The sequence below is a fragment of the Falco punctatus genome (genome assembly GCF_963210335.1).
Source record: "Falco punctatus genome assembly, chromosome: Z".
NCBI classification, from domain to species: domain Eukaryota; kingdom Metazoa; phylum Chordata; class Aves; order Falconiformes; family Falconidae; genus Falco; species Falco punctatus.
Genome location: NC_137586.1, coordinates 83,718,124 through 83,736,105, shown reverse-complemented (window position 1 = coordinate 83,736,105; position 17,982 = coordinate 83,718,124). Strand labels below are relative to the sequence as shown.

General features: G+C 38.4%; 1 protein-coding gene across 3 annotated transcripts in view; it reads left to right on the top strand.

Annotated features, from left to right (window-relative positions):
• Positions 1-17,982, top strand: part of ATG10 (autophagy related 10) — a 99,199-nt gene that overhangs the window by 48,848 nt on the left and 32,369 nt on the right. For all 3 annotated transcript variants that reach the window (XM_080372577.1, XM_080372576.1, XM_080372575.1), the window contains exon 4: positions 11,448-11,571. In XM_080372577.1, coding sequence (XP_080228703.1) covers positions 11,448-11,571 — 124 coding nt within the window. The remainder of the gene's footprint in view (positions 1-11,447; positions 11,572-17,982) is intronic.

Genomic DNA, 17,982 nt, shown 5'->3' with positions numbered 1-17,982 from the left:
CAGCCATAAATTGTTGATCTGCTCACGTATTACTACCAGAGTTAGCAAAGTCCAAAAGGCAGAGGTCCTGTTTTACCTGAAACATTACAGAACAGGGACCTCGCTAATACTGTTTGAAATAGCATATGGACACCAGGCCTTTATTCTAAAATTATTCCTTCAGGGATTGCAGTTGAGTTGCAGAAGCCTATAAACAGCAAGTTAAGAAAAAATCAATTAAATTGTGTCTTTGATTTTGGTGCAGCCGTACCATTCATAGTCTCTGCCTTATGAACAATGTTACTATATAGGAAGTTAAAAATGTATGTAATGTATTTCAGTTGCTTTTTCTTCCACTACTTCCTTTGTTTTGTACATGACTGAATTTAATATTTAGGAAAGCATGCTCTTAGTTGATTCTAGATAGATTCCTTTACATAAGCAGAAATAATTTAAGTAGTAAATATCTTGCTGTTTTCTTTGAGACCCGATTTGGGGTACGTGCAGCAGCACGCAGTACAATAAAAGGTTCTTTCGGCAAATGTTTAGGAAAATACTTTCCAAGAGATCTGCACATGATTAGAATTACTGAGTGCTCTCCTCTTTGGCTTCCTGTTTTGGAATTAAATGCCTTCGGGACACTTGGAAAATCTCTGTTTTGAAAAGCAAGAGCAATTTAACCAATTAAATACTTAATTGTCTTAGCTGTGATTTCAGTTAGTTGTAAATAGGGACGAACATATGAAAAAGTCCGTGACATACCTTCATCAAATTGAAGGAATAAATTAACTCCAGTAGCCATAGAGTAGCTTTTGAGGGAAATGAGAGCAGATAAAATGTAGCAACAGTAAAAGTGACGTTATGGTGCTTTCTCTGCACATGCGTACAATTACTAGCTCTTTCCTTACTTCTTGTGTCCTGTGTTTCTGATTCTGTGCGATACTGAGTGAATCACTCTCAAATGGTCAAAGAAGTTGGGGCTGTGAAACCTCTCATGCTTTGTGCCCTCTGAACACAAAAATCACCTGTGGAGGCTAATATGGCACGGTGTCATTCACCAGGGCCCTGGGGTACCCGGGCTATGTTCTCTGCTCCAGCGAATGCTTGGTGACTCATACAAATTGGAACAGCAGAGATGTCACCTCAAGTGCTTTGTGGTGTCTGAAGTGCGTTTCTGAGGGAGGAGAGATGTGCCTTCAAGTTTCCCCATGCCGAAGGAGGAACTGTGAAAGTGGGAGAACGCAGCTTTCCTTTTCAAGTTTTCTGCTTGAAAATTGCTTAGAGTATTTTACATAGCTTATTTATAAAGTTTGAAGGAAAATACAAATATGCTTGTTCAATGGTTTTACACAGAACAGTCTCTTCAGGTCCCTCCACCTAGTATGGAGCAATTCAACTAGAAGAAGAATTCCCTAAAATGAGATGAGTTAATGTACCTAACAGCTCACCCATTATGTGGATCTTGCATCTGTGTAAAACTTCTGTAGTAACACTGTATGTGAGCTTGGCCCCATGCAGCTAATATACAGTGTGTACCATTTTTTTATTTTTGTAAACCTTGTGCTACAGTGGTCTTGCCTGGTTGTTGTATTTGTGTAGTATTGTTGAGCATCACAGGTGTTTTCCACCCCATACTGTGGGCATTCCTAATTTTGTACTGAGCTTTCTTGTCAAATAAAACAGAGTTTGCATGAAGATGGAAACTGTTACATTCCAGACAGAAACACTGTAAATAATTAATACAGTTTTTTTACTTGGCTTTAAATAATTATAAAGCAAATTCCAAATTCTTAGTTTTGGAGTATAGCTGGCTTCAAGGTGCAGTTGTATGGAGTTGTACAAAACTCTTGGTGGTGTATTACTATAGCTGAGATCCTTTTCTACTTCTGTATTTTATTTATTTTTCCGTAGAAGTCTCCTAACCATATTATTCAGCCATAGGAATATAGTATAGCTATCTTTATTGTTAGATAATGTTTTAACAGACAGTTTTTAATTACATGAATGTAATGCGTACTGTCTTCTCATTTGAATTTTGTGAATTTTAACAGCATTTTGTCAAACTACAATTACTTCTTTGTAAAGCTTGCTAGCAGTTAAATTTGCATCGAGATCTATTATGTACGGGATTCCTGGAAATGAATAGTATCATGTAATACAGCATGGCAGTTTTTATTTGAGATCACATTAATAAAAGAAGTAATTCAGTACTTTCTTTCCAGCCACTATGAATGTCTCCAGTATACATTTGGGCTGTTTGTGGTCAGTGACATTTGATAACATTATATTTATTAATACTTAGAATATTCTTACAGAGTATTTTGTTTGAAAGTGAACTGAAGGGCTTTTGACCTGCCCAAATCTGAATTCAGAGCTTTGCATTTCCTATGTAACCGTGATGAGAGAGTAGAAAGTAAGTACATCTGTATTACATCATATATTAATAAAATAAACATTTTTCAGGGCAAGCAAAAGCTGAAATTCCTTGACATGGTAGGGTCTGGCCCTATTCCATTAAAAAATACCTTTATTACACTTAAGCATTTCCAAAAAGAAAAAAAATCGCTGGATCCTAATATGCTACCAGTTTTTATTTAAGAGTAGGAAGAAATTCAGGTGGTTTTTTTGAGAATTTGCAAGTAAATTCATAATTATTTTGAGTGATAGTTAAAATTTTTGAATTAAGATTATTTTGAATTTGAAATAGATCTTTGTATTTTAATTTCATCTTCCTATTGTCCTAATAGGAGAGTAATGTATATACTTTAGCTTCAATGTATAGTTAATATGATTCGATCTTTTGTATTCAAATAAACTGGTTGTAATTAAGCTACATTTTTTATGATTATTGTTTTTAATTGTTGTGCTTATATAGGCTATGGCCAAGCTTAGACTGGCATCTCAGGTAACTTTTAAGTTGTAGCGTTTTGACGATACTAACTTAATCGGATGCTATTTACTTTTAAGTTGTAGCGTTTTGATGATATTAACTTAATTGGATACTGTTTTCTTTTTCAAGTAGGCAGCATGCAACTATCATACTTGCAGTAAGTCACTGCCTTTCTCTTACAGTGCCCTGGGTGGGTGTCTGTGCAGGCAAGCCTCCGCGGAGTGCTTGCCCAGCTCCACTGTGGCTGCCAAGCCTGTAGCACAGCAAATAAATCCAGAACTGCACTGTCCCTGTGTCCCCTTCAGCCACTTTTAAATGTGGCCTTCAACTTCAAATTTCTTGTTTTTATAATGCCAGATTTTGTGACAATTTGAGCATTTCTGTCTGTAACTTTTTCACTTGAATTGCTGCTAAACACTGTCTGTCAGTCTTGGCACCATTTTCGTGCAGCTTCCCATCTGAGAAATTAATGAGGATTTGAATTTGTCTTCTATAAAGGAAAGGTTTGTAGGCATTTGCTGTCAGTCTCCCCATTGAATTAAGTATGGCCAAAACTGGGTTGCTGCTGAGATTCTCAAAGCAGAAATAATAATCCTTGTTCTAAAAAAATAAAATTGACCTAAAATACAGCTGAACTGCTACCATTGTCTTCTAGTGTAGCATTTTTTTTTTTTCTTTTTGCCTATTATAAAACATAGAGCCCAATCCTGGAAACACTTCAATTCAAAACAGCAATAATCTTGTGAAATAGTAATAACCTCAAAGTAGTAACTTATTCTAGTTCATCCAAATGCAAGATAATGACAAAAATAATCAGAAAATCCTGCAATTTGGCTTATGTTTGGATGAAATTGAATTATTTAAAACTTTGTGTGTGAATTTTAATTTTTTTACTCTGATAATTATTGCAAACGAACTGCAACGATGTGTAGTTACACCAACTTGATCCATTTTTCATGAGCCTTGAAAACGCTGTGCTCCTCTGTGTATATGCATAGCTTGTGCTCATGTGGTAGCACTGTATTTGCAAGTATTTTTTGTGAAGACTTGCGAATGAGATTCCAAACCTTTCTATTAAACATAGCTATTTTGTTGTATGCCTAGAGTAGGCAGATTCACAGATCTAAATCACACTATTCCACCAAATGACATAGATGCACATGGTATCTGTGGCCAAAATTTGGTCTGACAGAATTCCTTCTCACCTGTCCCTTAACCTGCGGTATCCCAGGGGCTCCTGAGAGCGCAGTCCCAGGTTGGTCATGCCATGGACTCCCACAGCTCATCTTGCCCTCAGCACTATTACCTAGCAAGGCTTCTGAAAACACAAGTACCAAAACGTGCCCTGTAAAAGATTGCCAGAGGTGCCCTACAGTACGAGGGAAGTCATGAAGCCATCCTCATTTTGGTTCTCTCCTCTGGCAGAGGGGCTGGAAGCTGCTTTGAAAGTGCCTGACTCATAGGTTTTTCAGTTATTGTGGAAGCTGTTCTGCTTCATGTGGAATAATTAAGTATACGCTGGATGAGACAGAGGGATGGACTTTGAGCTGACGTTTACCGTACTCAGAATAAGAGGCAGGAATTCCTGTCCCAGCAGAGAGGCATATGTGGAGCATTCTCCATACCTTACCTGTCCTGCATCAGTTTTCTTACAGAAGGGCTAGTGGTAAAAAAGAGGGGGTATGAGTGCCACCATCTCCAGGTGTTTCTTATCTTGCCATACTTCCTTAGAAAGAAGGGCTGCTGTAAATGCCTAATTCCAAGGAATGATACTGACAAATAATGTTGATTGGAGGTAGTGGGAGTAATTGAATCCCTACAGCTTACACCTGAGGTTGCTCTGTTCTTCAGCGAGGTGTGTGTCCATAGCTTCAGGTGGACCCTTCTTTTAAGAATTTCAAATAGACTGGGTTAGTCCACGTGGGCCATGTCCCTCTTGCTCCTTTGATTACCTTGCCTCATTTCCTAGCTTCACCGGCTGTTAGCTGTAGTTTCCACCAGACGAGGTTTCCTAAAGTACTGTGTCTCAGTGCTTCAGCCCTGTTCAGAATAGAGTCTTGTACTTCCTACGTAAAAAAGAAGATGTTTCTTTGGGGGGAGGAGAGAAGCCACCAAATTCTGCATTTTGTATGTGACAGCCTGGGAAAAATGAAGAATGATTTTGATAGAGTTCCCCACCTTTATGTGAAGAAAAATTTCCCAAGTGTTCTGTTTTCATGGTCTGTTGCCTCTTTTGCTTGAATAGGTTTTGCTTTCACTTGTAATAGCAGTTTTAAAGCAATCAGAAGACAAATCTAATTTACAACCATTAGAAATGATTATTAATGCATGAGGAACTACTGCAAGTTTATGTGCCGTATCTTTTTGGGGTGGAAATCTAGGTATTTTGGTATGCCTTGAATGACAAAAGGCTGTGGGTTTTTGTTAGTAACCTTTATTTTTTTTTGGGGGGGGGGGGGGGTAAATAGTCTTTCTGATTATGACTGGTACTTTAACAGTGTCATGGTCAGGGTGCTGACTGGCAGTCAGAGGATTTTCCTTTGGGAAATGAAGTATTTCAGGGATCCATTGCATGTTTACCTTAACTCAGACTCGAGTTTTTCCATTGGTGACATAGTGGCTTTTCAAGGTAGCCCTGTCTTCCAGAAGAAGGCTCGTTGGACATGGTGTTTAGTAATACCACCGACTAATACAAGGACCAGTTTCTTTCTTCGGTAGTGACGGGCAGTATTTAACCAGGTTCTGCCCTTGGCCAACTGAATTTGAAGGCATTCAAGATAGTGGGGAAGATTTTGTCACTGAATACAGGAAACAAGTCCATAAGGTAACTTCATTATTCTTGAGACCTCTTCTGTTATTCTCATATGGCCTCATCTGTCAGTAATGATGCTGGCATCAGGGAACATATGGAGGCTGTTGGATTTCCCCATATATACTTCACATAAAAGAGCAATTTATTAATGTATATAAAAATGATGCAACTAGTGGCAAAGGCATTTGTATACCATTCATCTTACACTTAAATTCTTCAGGAAGTTGTCCACATTTTTATGCATTTTTATAGACCATGACGTAGTGGGGTAACTTTGATTACAGCCTAAAAATTTTAGCATAGTATGAATAGTGAACGGAATATACTGACAATCACTTAATGCAAACTGAAATTCTTGTACTGTATTAAAATAAAAATCCCCATGTGCTAGGGTGGTTTTGAGATTCTCGGTTCGCTTTTTTTTCCTCAGCATGTTTAGCTTTGCAAGGAGATTTTTTTCATTTTGTAGGTCTCCTTGCAATTTTCAAGTAATACTTCATTTTGAGATTTTATTCCAGGCACTGGGCGTACTGGCTGTTCAACCTTCATTCAGTCAGCCAGGCTTCTGTCTTCTGCCATCCTCTGGCTTGTAGGGGTGATCCAGGCTGGTCAGGAGGGTGTGAGGTGAGCTGCTGCCCGGAGGTCTGACTTTTCTCTCCAATGAGGCTCATCTTGCTGACTGCTCCAACGCCACACTGCATTTTCCACATGGAAAGGAAAGGGAGGATCAGACTGGAGATTCAAGATCTTTGTAAGGATGAGAATGACTTGAGACTCTGCACAGGAGGTACAAAAACCAGCAGGAAAATGACCTGCAGAGACTAGACCTGTGGGGGCTGCAGGCAAGAAAGTGAGACACAGTCCAAATAAATGTGGAGAACACCTGGGAGGAAGAATGAAGAGTGCAGATACTATCTCACCACGCTGCCACACCCTCCACATTAAACTGTGCTTTAATTCTGTCTGCTGAACACTGTCCTACCATTCAGTTTCCATGTTCAGATCTCCCTATTTGCCAAAGTGTTGAATGGGGAGGGGAGCTGCTTTCTGAAAACTCTTGTGTTTCTCATGGTAGCTCACAGTTGTCTCTGAAGAAAGAGAAACACCACGCTGGAGAAAGTGTGATACATTTGTTTTCAACTGCAGAGGCTGAAATGAAATTAAGTGTAAATGTATTCCAAGCAATGAAATCAGATTTGCATACTAATCTGGATGGCATCTCCCCACCCCCCCCACCCCAGTGAAACTAGCAGTACCAGTAACTGTGCCTGAGTCACCTTTTCTGAAGCCCAGTCCTGCCCTGCTCCTGCAGAATATCTCAGGAGGCTGGCCTGCAGCAGGAAGAAGTAGAGGTCAAGATGGCAGGAGAAGAGATGAGGAACATGGGAGTGACTTGAGATCCAGGAGATATGTACCCACTGTTCTTTAAACCACTTCTCTTACCTCTTCCCCCAAAAAGGGTGTTAGGGCCTACTTAAGCATTTCAAAGGGAATTTGGGCTGAGCAAGGATGGCTGTCTCAGCTGGCCTCTGTGGGTGAGGTGGAGAGAGGAAAATGTTTTGTGTCAGCACAGGAAAATCCCTTTTTTATTAGGTAATTCTGTCACCTCCTCAGTTTACCGGGTCCATCACTTCCCTGGCCCTTCCCTTTCTTCTGAAGCCCTCCCAGTCTGAAGGTCACCTGCCTTAACCCATACCTTCCTGCTGCTTTTCAGTCTGGAGCAATGTTACTACTAAAGAGTATCAAAACATGCTATTAACTCTCTCCTGCTGCCAATTAGCTTGTTACCAGGGTTTTAAACTTGCCTTCTTCATCAGGAGAAGTAAGAATAGTACAAATATATTATTTTGCCTTTAGAATGACATGCGGCATAATTTATCTATTGATTTAAATAAAGTAGCATTTTAAAAGGAACAAATCAACTTAATTTGTTCAGGGGGTACTTAAAGGTTGAGAACAATTTTGTATCAATTAAAATTAGTGATAACTCAGTTATGATGGAACTAATGTAATTAATTAGGTGGTTGCTGCTTATCTTTTTTCTAATACATACATTACTTTTAAACATCTGCTCAGTAGTCCGTTATGATAGCATGAGAATGGTTTTACGTGAGAGCAATTGAGGAACAAATGCTTCCTGATGACAACTTCCCTATTTGTTTAGGAAACAGTCAGAGAGTCCTGGATTCACAGTTTTAACTGGAAGCATGGCAAGCATGCAAGGAAATCTGCAAAGCAGACACAAAAAATTGAGAAATCAAATTACTTCATAGCATTTCTAATGATTGCAGTTTTGTCAAACCCCCTTTTTTGTTAACATTTCAGGGTTTTTTTAAATGCGAGTATGTTTGTTTTGTCTTTACAAGATCTAAACAAAATTATGAATTTGTTCTGTGGTGTGTATGTGTGAATGTTTTGCAGCAGTTACAAAATCTTGCAAAGTTAAAATTTATTTCAATATCGTCTATTATAGTAATTAAGATTCAGCATTAGCTTAAAAAGAAAACAACAGTATACATAAAAAAGGAAACTAGAACAATTATTGGAAGGAAAAATTTCAATAGGATATCATATAAAGTAGATAAAAATAAAATTCTGTTGTGATTTTTTTTTTTTTATAAATTATACCCGTGTTTTATATTTATGGCTTTGTCAGTAGTTGGTTAAAGAGTGAAAAATAAATCCCTTCTTTTGGGCTGATATAAAACTCTCTGAGGCTCCATCGCTTTATTCAGCCAAGCACAGATTTTTAGATGTTCTAAAGATCACCTAAAATGACTGTACTCATTTTATTCATTTCATCAGCAAAGTTAATCTCATCAGCTAGAGAGATATCATCAAAATTTTTAGGTTCCAAAATGTAGTTTCTCTGCATAAATACTGTGCATTGTACTGATAGAGACTGTGAAGTACAGGATTACACATCAATGCTGTATCTTTTTCTGTAAGAAGTCTTGAAACTGCTGTATACTGAAAGGAAAGGGGATTAGAGGCAGCCCTAAGAAGGATTCAGCTATCTGCCTTTGTATGCAAATCACACATACAGTGTACCCACTCGTCACTAGAAACAGCAGAAAAAGACTGAGTTTCAGAAACTTAACTTTGAGTGAGTGTTGAAACTTTGTAGTAGACTGAAGTACATTTTGTTACAGAGCAGAATAATGTCAGTTTTAAAACTTCTTTGAGCCTTGCATTCAGCTGAATGCTTGATTTCAGAAACTGCCTAAACTATCAGTCAAAAAAAATCCAGAATAATCCAGAATAAATGTGTCCACATGTTCTGCTATCCAGAAGAGTAAAGCAGCAAAGCTGTCTTCTTCCCTTCTCAACTGCCTCTCCTGCCGTCAAACTATGTACGTCTTCTGGGAAGGCCACTTCTGCATAAACCCACCTTTCTCTGGAAGTAATAGGATATTTTGGGAAGTAGTCAGTCATCTAATGTATGTCTGGTAATGGCAGGAATTCTTAAGATTTCTTAATGGCTGTCTCAAAGAGCAATGAAATCAGAAAGTCTCTCCTTTGCTTTCCTTTTCCTAAGCCAGCAATTGAAGGTAGAAGTTTTTTACCAGCTGAAATCTTGTGCTAACCCAGTAAATTGAATTCTTAATGACGCAGTTGTTCCTAGGTTAATTTATGACCTTCTGAGTATACCTAAGTATACTTCTAAGCAGTGGTTTTCTAAAGCACGTTTTCCTAAGGATATACAGATTTGAGTATTTCATTTTAAGTTAGTATTAACTTCCTTTCCTAATTATTTGGAGATAGTGAAGAATATGGCTTCTTCGTTATTCAGTCTAAAGTAGTCACAAATTAGGTATCAGTGTTTATGTGAGGGTATACAAGTCATTTTACCCTTGTATACAGAAAGTGGGAGAGTAGTGTATACATACAACTTTTTTCTAAAACAGTAGTATTTAATACATGAACAGGTAGTCTTGCCATATCCAGAAGAAGTTTTAGGGCAAGGTAAACTGGTGACTAAGCAGTAGGCAAGACCATAATATCTGATGAAACACTGATGTCTGTAAAGCAGTATGATTTTGATTCCAGGAGGTTGATCCAGAAAGGGGTTTGTAAATTTTAATGTAGGTTCGGTTCTGAATATGGATGCTTTCCCACCTCTATGAACTCAAAAGCCAATTTGTAGTTGTTTATTGGTTTCTTTTTCCACAGGTGGCTGCTGTTCTTTCTTTTACTATTCTCACTAAAGCATTGAAAATAGATCCATTTTCAAGAAAGTTCATCTTACCATAGAGAAAAAATTTCCATTTTTCTGAAGTGATCTTTTTAAATCTGAGTATCACATCTGATCAGAGGGTATGATGTTTGTGAGGGGGAAAAGAACTTGCCTTCTTAGCCTGTTATACATTTACGTTGGAACTGGACATAGCATGCCTAACTGTACCTGGCCCATGAAGTCAGATACAGTAATCATCACTGTCCCTTCTGGCATGCTGTCTTTAGTATCCATTCACATACAGTTTTAAAAATTACGTTAACATAGAGAGCACTTTCTTTGAAGATTCCTTCCCAAGGTCTGGGCTTGCCATTTGTGATCTTCTATCCATGTGCCTCAGCAGCATCTGGTTGTCTAATACACTAAATTTGGGGGAAATCACTTTTATGTGGGCTATCAAAAAAAAATATTTAAAGTATTTTGTGTGTCATTACTGTTATAGTTTATCAGTTCTTCATAGATTAATTCATCATTGAGTTCAGTTAAGGATGTGAGATAAAAGTGCAAAATAGCTTTAAGTTTCTCGTGTGTTAAGTCCGGATGGTGTTCAAAAGATGCTGGTTCTTCTTTCCTGATCAATCTTTATTTTGCTTGGACAGAGACAGGAAGAAAATATTCACAGTTGCTTGGCAATAGTCAGGTTGGAAATACACACCCAACCTGTGGGGCATTATGGTTGCTTAGTTCATGCATGCAAATTTGGGGGTTTGAAAACTGAACAAGTCCACACCCATAGTGTCTTTTTTGAAAGTTTATTCTAACAATCTTAATGGCATTATTAATTTAATGGTTCCATTTTCAGAGGTGTTGAGTATTGACAATTTTTAGATAGGTCAAAACAACTGGGTACTAGAACTAGCACTACTTTGAATATTAATTTGAAATGCTAAGGAAATATATGCTGCAACTGGGATATATCTCAATGGTGTAACGTTCTATCCTGATTTATTTCAAATCTACAATAAACTTTACTTACTTTACACTTTAAATATATATTAACAGGAAAAAATAATCTCAGTTTTAGAAGTATTATTAGCAAAAACGACCTCTGGCAAAAAGCCTTTCAAGAAGGTAGAACAAAGAATTTTCATGGATACATCTGCTTTGTCTTTTGGCAAGGAAAACCAGATTACTTAAGGATACACTTTTAAAATTATCTATACTAAAGGTAATGAGAGGGATGCAGCTGTAGTCACCTTACTGTACCAGTTGTTGTGCCATGAAGATTTTAGAGAGCTTTTGTCTTTTGTTTACAAAAGCAGCCTGCACTTAGAGGGACCTCAGTTCTGCAAATGCATAGTTCACAGTTGCGGGAGTTAAGATGTCTTTGTAGGTTTTGAACTTTTGTGATTTTCTCGCTAGTATTGATAAATGGCTTTTGAAAGTTAAGTGAGTGATGCTGTGAAAGGGATGATTGCCATTATTTCTGTTCTGTATATTTATTGAATTTATTACAATATTAGTAACTACTTTTCCTTTATACAAACACAAAAGCTGATGTATTACTGTGTTCATGTTTGTTGTTTTAGGAGTCTTTGGATGATTCTCAAGCAGCTGGAGTTTGTGCAACAGAAGTGATTCACTATGAGTATCATGTCTTGTACTCCAGCAGCTACCAAGTACCTGTGCTTTATTTTAGGGCATGCTTTTTAGGTAAGACCAATCTTCTATTAAACAAAAGGAAGAATAATATGTTGGGTCAATAGATGTTAAGAACACAGACTTTATATTAAATTGAGCAACAGAGTAATAATTATATGTAGTAAAAAAGTAAGAGATTAGGCTGTTCACAATTCAATTTTGTCATACTCCCAATACAGAGCTTCAGAACCTTGGAGTAGATGATATCATCTCAGTCTGAAGGAGGCTGATCTTTGGCTCCTGGCGTCTTGCCTGTGGTTGACTAAAACTGCTGGTCATTTTTCTTGTTCTTTTCTTTAAATTAACACAAAAACTTAAAGGTGCAGTTTTGAATTTGGCTGCAATGTAAGAGGACATAATTACATACAGTGCTTCAGCAGAACTGTGTCGGTTTCTTTGGAGCCTGAATTTGAGCCACAAGGCTGTGGTCTAAATGTACCTTTAAAAGTGTATGCTGTTTTTTTTGTATTTAAATTTGCTGCTTAAACAAAACAAAATTGATAAGGTGTTGCCTTTTTCTGTCTATTAAAACTGGCTCTTGAAACACTAACTGATCTTCTTTCCTCCCTGATACGTACATCTTGTTACCTGTTACTCAATTGCTGTAGCCACTGTGATTTCACTCACCATCCTGTCAGAAAGGAAGGAGGAACACACAGTCTCCCTCCAAGGCCGCTGGTGGTGACACTTAATCAGCAGAGTGATCACACTGCAGCACTGGCTGTGCTCTGTTCCTCTCTGCCCAAAGACTGTGTACCTAGGGTGGAGGGATTGAAATCTCCAATCCACTTCATTCAGTCTCCTGCATGGTAGCATCAGCATCTTTTGTGTTTTGAATAATCTCCTAACTTTATCTAGATAAAAATGTCTGAATGTTGCCAGTGATATCTTTTCCTATTTAATTAAAAAGTAGCTTAAGCTGCTTTGAATGTGTTTGGTAGATTTAATCACTCTCTGGTTTACATTGTTTAATGGTTTCTAATTTTGCAGTGTTAGCATTTTAAAAGGCACTTCAAATTTAAAATTGAAGAACAAATTCTCATAGACTCCCTGGTGGAAAGATTTTAGTCTGAGGTGCAGTTTCAGGAATGGATAATTTGGGGTAAATTTTCAAACTGGGAAGTGGGGAACTGGGGACATTGCTCCGCCTTTACCACCAACAGAATTCATTTGCACACATCCTGCTGCAAATTTATTTCTAGAATTGTTACAGGCATTTACAAATGTGCAATGTTTTGCCCTTAAACTTATTGTGCAGACAGGAAGATAAAGAAAGTTTTGCTGTAAGAGAGAGATTAACCTATTTGTGGCCCTGAAAAATGTCATCTTCTTGGGTTTAGCTGAATTAATAGTGCAGTGTCACTACAGAAGAGGATGGAGACGCTGCAGGTAGAGGAAATAGGACACTGTTTCTAATGTACTGTACTTTCATATAATTAGTATTCACCATAAGCAGTTAATCACCAGAGAAGAGCTCCCAGAGACAAAACAAGTTGTTTAGCTTGTCAGCATCAGGGAATTGGAGGTGTTGAAACATGACTCCTTATAGCTGGAAGTGGATATTACAGAAGCTAGTGGATGATCTAATGCACAATCCTGGTATTATGTGCCAACAGCTCCCCTTGCAGTACAAATCCGTAATTGTTCCTACAAGTATAATTATGTTTGAAAATACTTCTTGGGAACGTTTCACAATGGAAAACAAGGACTGTTTTTTAGATAATTCCTAAAGTCACCTGGGTTCTCTTCAACATTTAACATTCTTTTTTAACATTTAACATTGTCTGACTCTTGAAGAGAGAATGATACGAAATGCTGGCAATAATTACTTTTCCTATAATATTTTCAACTATTATTCTCTGATTTTAATTATGGATAGTGTACTTCTGAAAATAGAAAATTCTGTTGTCCCTGCAAGTTATTTGCCTGCTTGTGCCGTGCTGTCTCCAGGTCCCGACATGGGGTTGTCAGGAACGAGCAGATGACAATCGCTTTCACAATCACGTGAGATATCTGAGCAAAATATCTTTTGTCTGATGCTGAACCCGGTATAAGGAAAACTCTAGGCTAGGCAATGCCCTGAGATTTTTTTCCTTTGAGGTAATAGTCTTCATGTGGTAGGCTCCTCACCTTGTTTCTCAGACAACTAGTAATACTCGCTGCATTCCTCATCTGAAATAATCAGGGAAGAATCTTCTGAGACGTATACCAATTTCCCAGTCTAAATTCCTATGATTATTTGTAGATTAAGTAACAGAAGCAGTTTCTCACAAGTCTCTTGTGAGCTGTTCGTGGTTTCCCTTGAATCCTGTCCATACTGATCCTCATGTTAATTAGAGCTTGTTGGGGGAGTGGAGGTGAGCTATAATCCTTCCAGTGTTTCCACAGCCCTGCCCTATCTTGCCTTCCCCAGCAGCAGGGCACAGAGTTTGAATTCAGAACTCTGCTTCCTCTATGGCAGTATGTTAAATGGCCATTACGCCTCGAGGCCTGCCTAGGAAATAACAATTCTGTTCGACCTAAGTGGTTTTGCTTGTTTTGCAATATTCACTTGCTCACTTTGTATGTTATGGTAGCAACTGGTGTCAGCCTCTCCAAATCTGCACTCTTCAAAATAGGCTCTTTGAAAACATTTCTAGAATAATTAAATCCTACCTTTCTCTTTGAGTCCAGTTTCTGTTGACTTGGTCTCTTGCAGTCCCACCTAGGAAAAAGGCTTCCAGTAGAGCTGCAGGGGAGATTTTCCTGTCACGTTCAGTGTGGTTGGCATCTTCAGGAGCTTGTGTCAGTGAGGACATCCAGTTTTCACTGCTCTCTGCTAGCAATTGTGTTTAAACATCACAGTTCAGTTCTTCCTGCAAATAGGGCAAAAGTTGTATCTTTATCCTTGCTGGTGTCTAAATTGGATGAAATAACTTGTTTTCCAGACTTCATTTTTAGACCTCTTTTTTGAGGGAGAGGAAGTGCGACATGTAAGGTAGTGTAAGGTAAGGGTTTGACATTTTAATTGCCACAGAACTAAAACCTTATGAGAGACATCTAAACTTTCTGGTAGTCTCTGGGAATAGATTTAAAGGAAGATCTTGTTCTGCGCAAGGACAAATTTGAGCTGAATATAATGATTAAGCGTGATGACTCTTGTCTGGAAGGTTGTTGGGGAACATCACAGGATACCTGAACATAATTTTAGACTAGATATGTGTAAGAAACATTTTTCCTCTACCTCATAATATTTCCCCCATGGGATATATTCCTAAATTCAGACCTGTTGAAGTCCTAGCTTGTGTCAGGAGCTCAGAACAATGCTCCTCAATACCTCAGTCTCAGAGAACTAGGTGTCATTTGTCCAAAATCTGTCTTATGTATGCCATACTTTTCAGAAACGGGAGCTCTTCTTTCTTTCTTTGGCTTCTGAGATTACCAAATAGGTAGTTGGAGAAATGCATGAACCCCTGCTGATACCTGATGTCAGCAATTAGCCCTCTTAGAGACAGATGGTATAGGCAATTAGCCTTCTCCTTCAATGCTGGCATCAGCCAGATGGGCTGAGCTAGGTCCAGTAAGCTTTCTTTAATCAGCAGAGTATTTTCCCCTTTTCTTAGTCTTTAAGATGTCAAGGAACTTGGGTCTTTTCCTGAGGTGTCGTCATCTGAAACCATACATTCAAAAAACCTCTTGCACCAACAGTGAGGTAGCAGCAACACAATCACAGGTGGACACAGGCATCATTCAGGAATCACCTGAATTTGAAGAAAATAATGGCTTGTCTCACACCTCTCTTCTTATTTTTCCTACAAAGGTAGAGGAAGAATCATGAATGCCGGCTAAGCACTAAAAGAGCAGAACTAATGGGAGTCAATAAGGACTGCAGCCTAACTCCTCTAGGAAAGAGAGAAGGAATGGGATTCTCAAGTTGACCTGCTCAAAATACGTTTTGTGCTCTGATATACAGATAGATCCCTGCCAATAAAAAAAGTGCTAATCAGCGGTTAGAGGGAGGGAGCTTGTGAGATAATGTAACATCCTCCAGCCCTGAAGGCATGACTTTCTGTATTCATAACCATACTGGGCCTGGTGGATGCACTTTCCAGAACACAGACTTACTGCCTGAACTCAAAAGCATGTAACCACTATGTCATTTCTCAGAAAGATAGCTCCTCCTAAGACTGTGTCCCGTATGAACTTGTTTTATCTTGGCTTTGGACATAAATAAAACTGAATAATTTGTATAATCAGATATTCTCCCAAGCTGTAACGGTTTTTTATTCTTTTGTGGTAAATGGTTTCATAAGAGTGTTTCTTTGGAAAATATGCCAGAATGAAGCCTCAAAACAACTCGTGCACCCATTCACCAAAAGAGTCAAATAACCTTTAATTGGAAACCTAAGAAATTATTAAAAGCCCTTAGTAAACAGTAACTTGGGAAGCCTGGAAATTTTCTCTGAAAATGTATGTGAAAATTTGTGTGCCTGAAGAATTTCCACCCTTTGTAGAAGTTAAGGTGCCAAGTCAGCTGGGAGCTGACTCATATGTGGTCTTAATGACCACACCTTGCTGCTGTGAGGGGGGCACTCAGCTGTCTGCTTTTTAATTATTTCTTACCTGTGGTGATATAAATGAATTAACCCCAATTGGACCATCTAGAACCTTTTCTCAGAAAAGTTTGTTGTAGTCTAGACAGTTTAAGTAATAAAAATCCGAGTTTGTGATAGAAAGGTTATAAAGGTTGCAGTTGTTCTTGCTGACTGTTAAAGCAGATGAACTGGTTGATTCCAGCCCATAGTTAATTAGTGGCAGAAACAGAACCCATACTTGAAAGAGTTCTTGACTCCTATCCTTTATCTCATTTCTCTTGGTTACTTCCCAGGCTCTTTTGGCCTTTCTTGCTGGCTAGATGTCAAGTTTATTTTATCAGAGTCTGCATTTTGCAGAGCCTGGGTTATTACTGATGAGCTGATGATGTGTTGCATGCCATATTTGTGGCACTACAGGCATGGAGCTTCAGACAAAGATGCAGTAAATCTCGCACGACCCACAAGCAGTTATTGCTGTGTGGTGTACGTTTCCTTTCATGCTCTGTAATTACTTAGATGGATTATACAAAAGGTACATATAGCCACAAACTTTCACTTCTGTCTGCACGCCCGCTCCCAGCTAGACTTGGGATAAGACTTGGGACAAGCTGCAAGCACCTCAGCAGCTGTGTCATTGTGGGTGCACGGTGAGTTAATGTATTGCTCTGCCTTCCTCTCCTGCCACTTCTCTTGTCTTGATGCTGCTGTTGCCTGCTTTTTCTGGCTGAACCCTTTGAGTTCAGCTCCATCACAGGAAAGAGTGAGAGAAGAAGCAGAGAGGCTGATTGGCTCAGCAGGTGCCACAGTGGCCCCTTGTTGCTAGCAGCAACAATTACAAAGTGCTCTGTCAGCACAGCTGGATATTTGAGGTCTCAGTGGGTTGCAAGAATGTTTAACAGGGCTGCTAAACACGTGAATGGTGACAGCCCTTGAAAAAGGGGTCTATGGGCGCCCAAAGAATACAGATGTGTGTTTTGTGCAACTCTGGGAGCTTGCAAATAAAGTGGATTCACTTACATTACCCTAAGCAGATGACCAAATTCACACAAACCGAGGAGTTTTAAAACATAAACCACACTTCCAGCCAGAATACCTGAAATGGGTTTTATTGTCCACACTTACCTTCTGACACTGCAGGAACAAAACCAAAATGGACTGCAAAACCTCCGAACTGTTCTTCTTTCCCTTGTGCTCTCTAACAAGCAGTCCTTCTATCAGTCATTTTAAGATCTTAGAGTAGTTGTTGTTTGGGGGTTTTTGTGGTTTGTTTTTTTTCTCTTTTTTTTTAGTTGAGAAAGAAAGCACCAGACTTTCAGGTCTTTATCCCAGAAAAGAGGATGGGGAAACACACCATCCAGACTGTCTTCTTTCTCCAGCTGAACTCACATCCATTTTAAGTATTGATAATTTAATATTTCTTGCTGCATCTGGCCTTCCATCTAGTCATTTAAATAAGAATGTACGGGAACATTCTGGAAGCATGTATGAAAGCTAACTCCATTTAAAATGCACACTTAAACTCCTTTAAAGCTTAGTGAAATATATTAAAATATTGGAAAATGAAAAATATAGGGAAATGTAAATCCAAACATATTTCAATATATAAGTGCATAATCAGAATGCCCAGATCAATTTTTTATTCCTATCTGAAACGTTGCAATTACTCTATATTAACTACTGAAGTATTTTATTGTCTGTGGTCTTGCTATGATATGAGCTGAAATTTTCAGTATGGATGTTATTTGTATTTTTCTCTGAAGTGAAAGTAATTCTACACTGATATATGATGGAAGATACACTACTTCTCATACATGAAGTAATAAAATCCATGAGGTGAAGACAAAACTAA